The 12,052-nt window shown below is 38.4% G+C and overlaps 1 protein-coding gene across 2 annotated transcripts in view; it reads left to right on the top strand.

The window, feature by feature from the left end:
* The window catches only part of USP24 (ubiquitin specific peptidase 24), a 66,099-nt gene that overhangs the window by 50,964 nt on the left and 3,083 nt on the right, over window positions 1-12,052 (top strand). Inside the window, exons 52-64 of one of the 2 annotated variants that reach the window (XM_075508833.1) lie at window positions 923-1,018; window positions 1,663-1,766; window positions 2,201-2,314; window positions 3,088-3,184; window positions 4,681-4,797; window positions 5,407-5,499; window positions 5,833-5,938; window positions 6,841-6,962; window positions 7,493-7,606; window positions 7,850-7,915; window positions 8,209-8,275; window positions 10,420-10,498; window positions 11,094-11,169. In XM_075508833.1, the coding sequence (XP_075364948.1) occupies window positions 923-1,018; window positions 1,663-1,766; window positions 2,201-2,314; window positions 3,088-3,184; window positions 4,681-4,797; window positions 5,407-5,499; window positions 5,833-5,938; window positions 6,841-6,962; window positions 7,493-7,606; window positions 7,850-7,915; window positions 8,209-8,275; window positions 10,420-10,498; window positions 11,094-11,169 (1,251 nt within the window). The remainder of the gene's footprint in view (window positions 1-922; window positions 1,019-1,662; window positions 1,767-2,200; window positions 2,315-3,087; window positions 3,185-4,680; window positions 4,798-5,406; window positions 5,500-5,832; window positions 5,939-6,840; window positions 6,963-7,492; window positions 7,607-7,849; window positions 7,916-8,208; window positions 8,276-10,419; window positions 10,499-11,093; window positions 11,170-12,052) is intronic. The other variant, XM_075508834.1, reaches the window with a different exon arrangement.

Below are 12,052 nucleotides of genomic sequence, written 5' to 3'. Positions count from 1 at the left end.
AAGCCAAAACAAGCTTCAATTCTGTTCGTGTCTGTTAGCTTATATAATACTGAATGTGTTCTCAAAGGGGAAAACAAGGATGTTGAAGGCAACTTTGCAAGTCAGGGCTGAAAATGGAGGTGTGATGGCATTGGCAGAGCAGAGAGAGGATGGTAGAACCTGGATATCAGTTAGCTGTCATAAGAAGGAGATCTCAGTCTGTGGGCCTGCAGCTCTGGTCCATACAGGAGAGGAAACGATCTTGCAGATATTTGGTCTTCTGAACGCACACCATCCTGCTGTTCTGCACATGTGCAAGAGAGCCTACATCGCATGCACAGTCAGAATAAACTGCAGGCCATGCATGGCCCTCCACGTGGGCTGTATCAGGGCATTAATAGTTATTTTAGGCATTCTTGTATCTGGGGTTGTATTATTACAATAAACAGAACTTGGCTCAAATTTATTGAGAGTCTTTCAGCAAAATCTCATTTGAAAAAAGCGGGGCTTGGCATTTAAGTACGTTATTGTGGCTGAAGCTTGTAATTATACCATGGCTCCTTGCTAATGTAAATTTGCTAAGCAAGCCTTTCAGGTTTGAAGGATGTTCTCTTGGCTTTTTTATTAAAAGCAAGCAAAAATTGGACCTTATCAGCAACTTCTTCCTTTTTCTTTTCCCTTAATAGCCAAATAATTAAGTCCCTCATCTGTTGTCTTGTGTTTTGTAATACGCTTGGAGGAAAATCACTGGTTTTATACAAATCTTCTAAGTCTCCTATATGTATTTTTCCCTCCACTGAAGTAGTGATTCAGAGTGTGAAAAGAATTGGTCTGACACTGGTTTTTAAACACCGCGTGTATTTACATAAAAGATGGAATTTTATTTAGAGAAATGTACTTTGACAGCATTTAAAATTTTTGTTGCCTTCTTTTACTTTTACAGATGGTGAGAGATGAAAACTTGAAATTTATGAAGAACAGAGATGTATACAGTAGTGACTACTTCAGTTTTGTTCTGTCATTAGCTTCACTGAATGCTGTAAGTACCTAGATTTTAATCTTAGAGTACTCGGAATACGTTGGGTAGAAAGGGCCACAGAAGCTATTTGGGTCACAACCAGGAAAACTGGAAGAGAAGGGTTGACATGATTTTGCTTTTCCAGCTGAGCAGTTAATTGTCTCCAATAATTTTTCATACTGATAACATCTGTCTCAGCTGACTCCAGCCTCCTGTTCTAGTAGTGGGAGAAACCTCATTTTGCCTTAGAAAAATTCATGAAATAACACACACCTTTTTTTAATGATGCAAACTGAGCTCTAGAGGAACAGAAATTCCTCTCTATATGGAAGATCCAAAAGTTGGTGTTGGTCACCTCAAAGTTGATAGACTTTCATTGGAAATACAGTTTACTAATTAAGTTTTTCTAAGTAGAGTAATAAAGAAACCAGCATTTATTAAATCCACAGATCTAGTGGGCCTTACAGCAAGTTTGTTCCTGTTTTAGCATATTTGTTAACTAGCATAGTCAGCACTGGAGACTGTTTTTAGCACAGAAAAATGCTTTGGTTTATTTTTTCCAAATGAAGTAAATTACTTGAATAGAACATGTTGATGTGTTTAAGAGACAGCACACATGCTGCAGGCATACTTCTGCTCTGAAGTGAATTTGATGTTTCTTTCAGACTAAGGTGAAGCATCCTTATTATCCATGCATGGCAAAGGTGAGCTTACAGCTGGCAGTCCAATTCCTCTTCCAAACCTATCTCCGAACCAAGAAGAAACTCAGGTAAGGCCTTGTTCTGGGTACTGTAAGAACATATTCTGAGGCTTTCATGCTTGTAGTACCTACAGCACCTTGAAATAAATACTGCGAGTAGCAGAGACATTCACAGGAGTAGCAATACATTTCTGCTTTGCATCAGAATCCCATCACAAAGAAATCTGAGAGAGGAAGGAGAGTCATATATAACCTGACAGTTTGCTGCCTCTCCCAGCTGTCCGTTATTTCAGTGGTAGTGGATTGGGCATGGAAAGGCTTTAATGGATTGAAAGACAGCAAGTTGTTCCCAAATACTTCTCTAAGTGTTTTTGTCATAAGCCATCTAATATATGTTCAATTAAAACAAAAATTCTTTCTGTTTGGCAAACAAGAAACATGGCTTAGGTTTTGGAGGTGTGTTTTCCCTTTCATTATTGACAGTTGTCCCTGTTTTGTTAAAGGGCTGATACAGAAGAATGGATTGCCACCATAGATGCACTGCTCTCCAAAAGCATTGATGCTTGTCAGTGGTTAGTTGAATATTTCGTCGGGCCAGAGGGCCGGGAGCTTGTAAAGTAAGTACTGGTAATTCTGTCTTAGGTGTTTTGTCTCATGTATGGATAAAGCTTCCTAATAACATGGTCTGGCCTATACTGATGTATTCCCAAAGAGCCGACTGTGCACATTCTTTAAACAGACACTCTAGATAATCACTTGGGTTTTTATTTCTAGTATTTTCTCTGATTGTGCAGCTTTCTGAGTAATTCTGAAAATCTAATAAAATAGTGCAGCATACATGGAGGAGGGTGCAGATGTTTAATTCAGTGGAGTGCCTTTGAATGTGTTTAAGTTTGTCTAGTCACTCCTGCAAGTGGTGGGAAAGGAGAACGTGGTGAAAGTGTTTGGGGTAAGGTAAGTTAAATGCTTACCTGACAAAGATCACAGATAAGCTGGAAAGAATTTTTTTTGCCAAGCTCAAGATCAGCTAATAGGCATTTTGAAAACACCTAAGACAAATTATTGGAGAACTGACACACTTAGAGAGGTGTGTCAATTTAAAGAAAATTTTACCTTTGAAGTTGCATTGAAAGACAGGATCCTATGATAGCTTTTAGTTTTAGCTTTTTTGTTACTTGAATTAATAAATATAAATTAATGTTATAGGCCTTACTAATGACAAGCAGGAGTGCAGGAAAATAAGTTAAAAGCTTATCTACAGAAGTACACTACAAGAAGTAGTATCTGGACTGTTTTCCTTTGTAGAATAATAAACACCACACTTAATCATAGTAACTGTGTGTACACGTTGATTCCAGTTCTCTTTGCAGCTTCGCCTTTTATCTTCCAGGACTTTCCTCCTGGAATGCAGTGTGAGAGAGGTGCGAGTTGCTGTAGCCACTATTCTTGAAAAAACCCTCGACAGTGCCTTGCTTTATCAGGAGAAGGTTAGTGACCACCAGTGATCCCGTCGGCTGTCTCTACTTAATGGCTCTTGTTGTGTTTGCAGACAATGCTGTGTGATTTGTAAATGGCAAGGTGAAAGGCTCTTGTCTTTTGATCATGCTTGTAGCTCTTCATTTCTTGAATAGGTTAATGCTAGTCTGTTCCTACCCTAGGAGGTAACATGCTGCTGTAATTCTCAGAATTTAAGTTTCAAGTATTACTTATAAACAATTCTGCGTGATTTCAGCTTGTCTTATAAACTGATATCACATATTCTTTTAATAGTTTGGAAACAGTGTTTTCCTAAGATTTATTCTCTTTTTTTGATTCCAGAAATTGGCTTAATTTTTGACTGATTCTCCTTCCTCACTCAGTCAGAAGCCTTATAGCAGTAGTAACAGAGTTATCTTGTTCCAGAGAGAGACCATAAGTATGGTTATTGTTCAAATGTTTCACTTTCTAATAGAAAATCTTGGCAAGTAAATTTGGGAAGTGCAGTTTTGTTACATTTTGCTGATCTTAATATTCTAGGAAAACCCAGCAGGAAATTTGTGGAAAGGAGTCATTTGTAGAATGTTTGAGATTTACCTATTTCTCTTGGGATACCTGAACCAAATCATTTGTAATAAGACAACTCAGAAGTGTTATCTGTGTTCTGGTGTGTTCCTGTAAGTTGTCATCGGGGGCTTGGACACTTTTAAATGTCCAAGTCTTGCTTAGTCCAAAATATTTTTTTTACATCAAATTTTAATATTTGATGCAATAGGATGTTTTTTCTATCCAGTTTCTGGGTTTTATCTTTTTTTTTTTTAATCCAGTGTCATGGATGGAAGGCACTAGTGTTGTACAGGCTTCTGTTAAGAAAGTTTGTCATATTTAGAGCTGTAAGGAAAGATTGCTGTGAGGTCCTACAAGCTGAATACAGTAGTAGGGAGATGAACATTTACAATATAGTTTGATAGTTTTTGGTTACTTCCTCTTGGCTGTTAATTGCTATCTGTTAACCGAGATGTAATAAATTATATACCAGTGTGTATACCCTTAGTGTGCTTTGATGCAAACTAAACACTTACATTGCTTTTTGCATAGTTGAGTGTGATAGTATGCTACCATGAGACTTTGAGTGACAGTTTACTTCTAATCTGGTTTGGTTTGTGTTACTGTTATGACTGGAATGTTTGAACATCAGTTCACTCTGAGGAGTAATCTGAATTGCTTTAAAAATACTGCAAACTTTGTTTGCAGTTCCACTTCTTTGAGCAAGTTACCTACATGCCAATGCTTTCATTACTTTCCTGCTTAATATATGCAGCATTCAGTCAGAAGAGTTAAAAATGGGAAGGCTGCAATCCTATGTTAGCTATTTATATTCATCACAGCAAGCATATCTGACCACACATATGATTGTTAACCATACCTTAACTCTGATATGTGAAACACTTTTGTTTTTTAAGCAGTAGACAACTCTTTAAATTCAAATTAATAATTTTTTCCACAGTTAAAAAGTCTACATCAATTATTGGAGGTGCTACTTTCTCTACTGGATAAAGATGTACCTGAAAACTGTAAAAACTGTGCTCAATACTTCTTGCTATTCAATAACTTTGTACAGAAGGTAAGAAACTGTTATTTTTTTAATGCTAGTTTAATTTTAAAGGACAATAGTAAAGCATCTAGTAATCTATATTCATAGAAGGTTTAAGCAGCGCAGTGAAACTCTTCCAGAACTTTTATTAGAGTACTCCTTTTTTTCTTTTTTTTTTTTAAAAAGTAAATGGCTTTGAACACTGGATTAGGATAAAAATCACACAAAAAATACCAGCAAAGTATACGAACTGAAGATGTCATTTCCAGAGTCTGAATTTTGGGTTTCTGTTTTGGGGGGTTGTTCTTGGCTGTTCTTAAAAAAGCAGCGTTCAGGATTTTTGTCCTATAGGAAGCAGAATAACTGACTGTACTGCTCACCCCAGTATGGTCTCTCTCTCTTCCCCCTTTTTTTCCTTCTTTTTTTTATATGACACTTATTTTGCTTATGCTGATTCTTCTCTGGTTTATATAATGTGCTCTATATGAGATGGCTTTTTAGAGGTGTACCTTATTGATCTGTGTGACTTTTTCTTTGAGTAGAAAATGCAGTGTTTAGCCTATGCGTTTTACTTTTGTTCCCTAGAGCATTAACTCTTTACCTGCACAGGAACGTAACTTTTTATTGTTGTCTAAACAGCAGGGTATAAGGGCTAGCAGTCTTCTTCTCAGACACTCTGCTTTGAGGCACATGATCAACTTTCTCCTTGGCCCCAACCGGCAGAGTAATCAGGTAAAGCTTACATAGCATGTGGTTTTGTGCTGTGTCCATCCCCGTGTTGTGATGCTTAAATTATGGATAAATGCTTTTCATGTGGTAGGATAGACTAACCCTTGGATTATTCTGTAAAATTCATGCAAGTCTTAGTCTACCTTTGTGTAGTTAACATGGAAATAGCTGTTTTGGCAGAAGTAAATGTGATGGTTTGATGATAACAACATTTTCACCAACTTCAAAGTATTAGAACATGGTGGTGGACTGTTAAGGACATTGCTTTGTTTTGACTTAGCAAAGTTGACTAAATCAGCTAATCAAAAGTTAATTAAATCTCTCCTTTGGCTCAAGCAGAATCGCAGGTGGAGTTCAGCACAAGCTCGTGAGTTTGGATATCTTCACAATACGGTAGCACTACTTGTTTTGCACTCTGACGTTTCCTCACAAAGAAATGTTGGTAAGAATAGAGTTTTTGCCTTTTGGTGACTTTGCATTTCAGTTGCTTTTACTGGGAGTAACAATATCAGTGAGGAAAAATGCAATAACTTTGAATTTAAGGCAGTAATGGTTAGCATACGTTTGATTACTTTTTATTTTGCTGTAAATGTACTGAGAGTCTGTGGCGAACATAGTATTACAGGCACTCGGGGTGGGGGAGGAATCTTGATATTAACATTATTGTGCCTTCCTCCCTCCCCCATAAGCTCAAAAGGTCTTTCCTCATGTGAGTGAATCAAGCTGTGTCATTGTTGTCTGGGACAGACTCGCAGCCTAACAGGCTAGGTTTTGCTTAGATTTTTTATGCCTCTTGCTAATCTGAACGGGAGTATTTAGACTGAGCTACTGAACAATAAGCAATGAAATACTTACCTAGATGTTTCTTACAAGAGACATAGATATCCAAAGAAAGATAATAAAGGAATAAGTTGAGATCTTCAGTTTCCTGAAGGAGGAATTTAAAGTTGTCTTTTTAAAAGAATAACTTGATTTCATTCTAGGGTTAAAAGTTTCTGTAGTTGGAGGCAGTCAAAAATCATAAAGTAAAAGAACGATGGTAAACGTTCTGAATATGATGAATATGCAACAGTGATTGGAAGTGAAACTAAAGCTCAAAGTACTGACAGTAAATATGACCACTTCGCTTTGGCCTTCTTGCAGTTCGTTTGCCTATGTTGTCACTAAAGTAAATGACACTCTAGTGTGCAAGAGATTGTTACTTGGAGTGGTACCGTACGAGCTATAAGCTAGTTGACGTGAATGTCATCAGAGATTACATGGTGCCAAATTAGCAGCAGTGTCTTCAAGGTGTGCAGAACAATCTAATTTATTAGTGGATTGTTTTTGTATTTGCTATTATAGCTCCTGGTCTCTTTAAGCAGCGTCCACCTCTAAGCATCACCGCTTCAGGTCCACTTTTGACGCTCCATGAAGAAGTGGAAGCCTTGTTATTCCTGTCTGAGGGAAAACCTTACTTAATGGAGGTATCTGTTCTAAATTCTGCCCTGCTTGAACCTAAAAGCTGATCTGATGTTAGTTCTTTGAAATATCCTTACATGAAAAACACTGAATATTGAAAAGCAGACAGCTGGGGAGTATGTGGTTATTATTCTGAGCATAAACAAGAAGGCATCTTTGGTTTCTTCTTGACACCTTCTTATTTTCCAGTATATCCCTAAACTTAGGGGTCTGGTTAGAGAGTTTACGAAGTTAGCAAAGACAGCTGAACACATTTTGCAAGTGCCCGTGCGGTCAGTTACCATATGTCAGCTGGAGGTGCTAGCTTGAATTGCTCTGGCTTAATGGGTCATGCTTGACCAGACTCTTGGAAGTGGGCAGCAGGAGCTGAATGGAGTGCTATGAGGGCAGGAGTTCAGCTCAGTGGGCCATGCAGGTACTGGGAGATAAAAAAACTGCATCCTTCCTGGAAAAGACTATTTCTATTATAAAATTGATCCATCTCTTAGATACAATTGTATGGCTGTGTCTGAAACTTTTTGCACCTTTCCATTAGGTGATGTATGCATTACGAGAGCTAACTGGATCTCTGTCGGTTCTCATTGAGATGGTGGTCTACTGCTGCTTTTGTAATGAGCACTTTTCCTTTACTGTGCTACACTTCATCAAGGTATGGAGATAGTCAAGATAAGCTTTTTGCATAAGTTATTCTTCTAGGCTTTGGTTATACTGTGTCTCATGGGTTATAGTGGCACTGGGATCTGCAGAACAATCGGTACGGTTGGTGGATTGGGGGGGGTTAAGCTTTTACTGTTTAAAACAACAAATTTTCAAAAATCTGTAAAGCTGTCTTGTAATTCTTTGCATCATCAATGTATTTTATTATCTAAGTAACTATATTTCTTACATGCAGACTCAGCTGGAAACTGCTCCACCTCATGAACTGAAAAACATATTCCAGTTACTCCATGAGATACTGGTAGGTGAAGGGTAAAGGCTTGTACAGGATAGATTTTTGTATCAACGCATAATGACAAAGTCAGGACTGCATTGGGAATTTCAACATCCACGTATCTTTTAATCCTTCAGTTTGGAGTTTTTATTACTTTTTCAATTGCTGTTTTGATAATCCGGTATATGAAACTTCACAAGTCTTATTTGTTTTTCATGTTGTGGTAGTTAAAACCATTAAAAACCGTTAAAACCATTTCATAGAATAGATACAGGTATCACACGGAACTTACTTCTGTTGATCTTTTTCTTTCCTAACAGGTTATTGAAGACCCGTTACAAGTAGAGCGCATCAAATTTGCCTTTGAAACTGAAAACGGATTAATAGGCAAGTAAGCCAGTGGGTGAACGCTCCTGTTTCCTACTGACCCTTATGTTGATGATGGTTCATATCATCTCCTTGTTTCTAATCCTTCTATACTGTTTTACTTCTCAGGGAAACCAACTCAACACTATTTGATTTAGCCACCACAACCCCACAAAACACTGTAAGAAAATCCAAAATAAGCATTAGAATGTTATAGTAACAGCAAACTGGAAAGGAATTTAACTGCGAAAAATTAATTATCTCCAACAGCAGCAGTCAGTGAACCCAGAGAAGAGTGGTACTTACATACTTAAAAAGTGACATTAAGGAACCTTAACCAAGAGGTTGGCAAGAGTGATAACTTTTTGAAATAAGAAGCAAATCAGGGTATATACATAATGCAGAAGGGGAAAAAAAAGTACCTTGGATTAACATAACAATGTAGCTCTATGAATCCTGTAACCTCCAAAATTAATCTTTATCTCCTACGTATCTCAAGGAATTGCCAATCTCTTTGTTTTGTCAGCATCCTAATTACCATGAAAAGGAACTGGTTCAGCATGGAAGGATGCTAATACCACTAACTGCAGGATAGCCTCATAATCTGACAGGTGGCTCCCATTTGTTGCTGCTCATACAAAGTGTTGTCTCTCCATTTGATACAGAAACTTTACTGAAGTTACTAAAGCATTCAAAGGCAACAGAAAAGTCCCAGAAGTGATGAGAGCTTACTTCATATGAATCAGGAGAAGAGGCTTTGTGGGCAAGAGAAATGTGGGGTAGTCACACAGTGCTCAGAGAGCACCTCTGATGAGCTACTGAAGCTTGAGCACCTCTTTCATAGCTGTTTGGATGAGGAACTGCTTCAGATTGTGGCTTTCACCTTAAGTTATTTTGGATTCTGTTTTAGTGAGAACGAATATTTAGCTTTGTTCTTTCTCTCTTATACTTCAGTGCTCTTCTGTTTAGTAGTTTCCATGTATGACTGATAGAAGAGAAGGTAAGATGCGGCAGTGTAAGAGAATAGCTAAGTGGTTATTTTATTTCTGGGTAAATTGGTCCCACTTGGACCAATTCTGTTCTGTAACTTGGGCGATACATGACCTTTTTTCCTCTACAGAAGAGAGATGCAATTATTCAGTTGGATTTTTACTTTGAAGGCTTTTCATGTAATGTTATTAAATCATACATATTTTACATGAACTGCTGTGAGTTTAGGGAGTGAAAGTTGTAGTTTTACCTTGGAGTTTCCTTGCAACAGCACTGAGCAGCATTCAGTCTCACTGCACGTGGACCGTGACCTATCAGTCACATTGGCTAGTTTTACTCCAAGAAAGGAAATCAGCAATCGGTAGTTTTCTGTGGTCCTCAAGAGGGTGTTTGTGCATAATTTGCAGTACACCAGTGCTGTAGTTTTAATCATCTGCTGTGCTTTCATGGTAGAAAAACTGGCAATTTGCAGCTCCCTAGCAATTGTTTGCCTGCTTTAGAGGTTTCACTACAGTATTCTTTGACTCCTATGGACAGAGCAGTTTTGAGTAACAAATCTGATTGTGGCAGCTCCATGGAAATCTTTGTGCTTCTCTTCAGTCAAAGAATTTTGTTAAAACGTGGCAATTCACGGTATAGAAAACTTCCTGGTAGGAATGGCCTGGGGTTTTGCCCAAGTCTCCCATAGAAGAGATTCATGGCTGTTGAATTTTGCTATGCTTGTTTGTGTGAAGAAGCTTTAAACATTCTTCTAGCTTTGCAAGTTTTGATCCAGGTGATGATCTGATCCAGCTGGTGATCTGGTCCATTTAAGGGGGTTTCAAACATTTTTTTTTTCCTTCAGACAGATGTAACCATAGGGATTATCTAACATAGACTGGATTATAGGGGAAGAATAACTGCATTAGGAGAGGACTGTTTAAAATTCAGGTACCGCATTTGAAAGAATTACTGCATTTCACTTTGATCTATTTTTAATCCAATAGAGTTGTGGAAGTACTCAAAACTGCCAGCAGTACAGTAGTGTGTTTAACACACATACTCATGCTAACATCTGTAGAAATAACTTCCACGACCTCAGTTAAAATTTTAGCTTCGTCTTTGTTATGTTTTCAGACTGGCTGGTACACAGAAATCTGAATTGTATGTTTTAATCCATGTGTTTCTCCTCACAGCCTTGATGCACCACAGCAACCATGTGGACAGCAGCCGTTGTTACCAGTGTGTCAAGTTCCTTGTTACTTTGGCTCAGAAGTGAGTAATATGGGTTTCAGAATTTAACCTCATCCCTACCTTAGGCCCTTCTGTGACGGTTAAGGCTGCTGCTCTTTCTACTTTTGATCAGCTTTGTTTTGTTACTGTGATACAAGTGGTTCTGAAAGGTCTTGATAGTACATGCGTCAGTATGAAGTGAAATCTTTACGGAGTAGTACCTGAGATGGATTTCTCGTATAACAACCGATAATTGCTGTTTATAAAGGCAAAGGTCAGCTACGTTCTGTAGAGCAGGAGCCTAGGATTAAGACCAAGATAAACATAAGGAAACTGTCCCAGTTTTTTGAAATATTATGATTCCTAAATTCTCTTTGTTTGGAACTTGGCATATGTCCCAATAAAGCATAGTTCTGAAATATGTGAATCTGTGTAGTAGGTTACTTCATGTGAACTCTACTAGGCATTATTGCTCTTGCCAATTCAGTTAATAACAGGGCTGTACAGCTTAGGTCGTAGTTTGCAATGGTAACTGTACATACAGAGGGCAGCAGCACAAAGAGAAGTCTTTGGATTATTTTTTAAGTTTGCCATAATGCCTTGTTCGTGACTAATGAATATAATTTCAATTTCCAAGGTGCCCTACTGCGAAAGATTATTTCAAGGAGAATTCCCACCACTGGAGTTGGGCTGTGCAGTGGCTACAGAAAAAGGTAGTTTGGCTGTAACTTTATGGAAAGGCTGCCGCTTTGTTTACAATGAGAATTATGAAATCTCCGTCCTCTATATGGCTCTTTGAGATGACTCTTAAAGACAAAATACAAGCTACTTCATTTTTTACAAGGACAGTATGGATGCAGCCAAATCTGATGCATGCAAGAACTTCAGTAGGCCCCCAGATGTTTCAGGTGTAGATGTGTGTACAGTGAATAAAACCAAGTGTGAATGGTCGTAATGATTATCATTCCTTGCTGTGTGGGAAGCTTTCGGTGCCACTGTATTCATGTTAGAAGGTTTCACTTTTCTAAAAAAAGCAATTTTCCATTGCCTGCATGCTGATGCAAGGGAATGCATAAATGAGTGGATTCCTTACAGAATCACTGCAGCTTTGCACAAAACATAGCTGTTGACAGATACAGCTTTTTTCCTCCCACACGTGTATTTTTTTGTTCTTCCCTCTAAACTTCACGTAGGTTGGCCGGCACATCTTTAATAAACACCCAAGGACACTTTGGAAACTTAAAGCTCAGCAGAATTAGCCCAGGTTTGCCTACAGTCAAGCAGGGCAATGCTTGGTCTCCCAGCACTGCATGTACAACATGATAGTATCCCAGCTCCAGGCTGCCTTTCTGTCCTGACAGCTGCTGCCAGGCAGATGTCAGATGCATAAACTCCTACTGTACTGAATACTGGAAGAAGCAGAATCAGTTGGGATGCTTGCAGTGCAGCTGGCACAACTTGTTGCCGCTCTTCTCTTGAAACGCAGCGAGCTGACAGGTCTGGATAGTCCAGCTGTACCCATTTTTCTTTCTACTGGCTCATGTAAACCCTGAATCCACCACTCTTCAGCTGATATCCAGTAACTTGCACACATGT

This window comes from Mycteria americana, chromosome 7 (assembly GCF_035582795.1).
Source record: "Mycteria americana isolate JAX WOST 10 ecotype Jacksonville Zoo and Gardens chromosome 7, USCA_MyAme_1.0, whole genome shotgun sequence".
Lineage (NCBI taxonomy): Eukaryota > Metazoa > Chordata > Aves > Ciconiiformes > Ciconiidae > Mycteria > Mycteria americana.
Note: the sequence above shows the minus strand (reverse complement) of the source record. Positions and strands in the feature narration are given on the sequence as shown.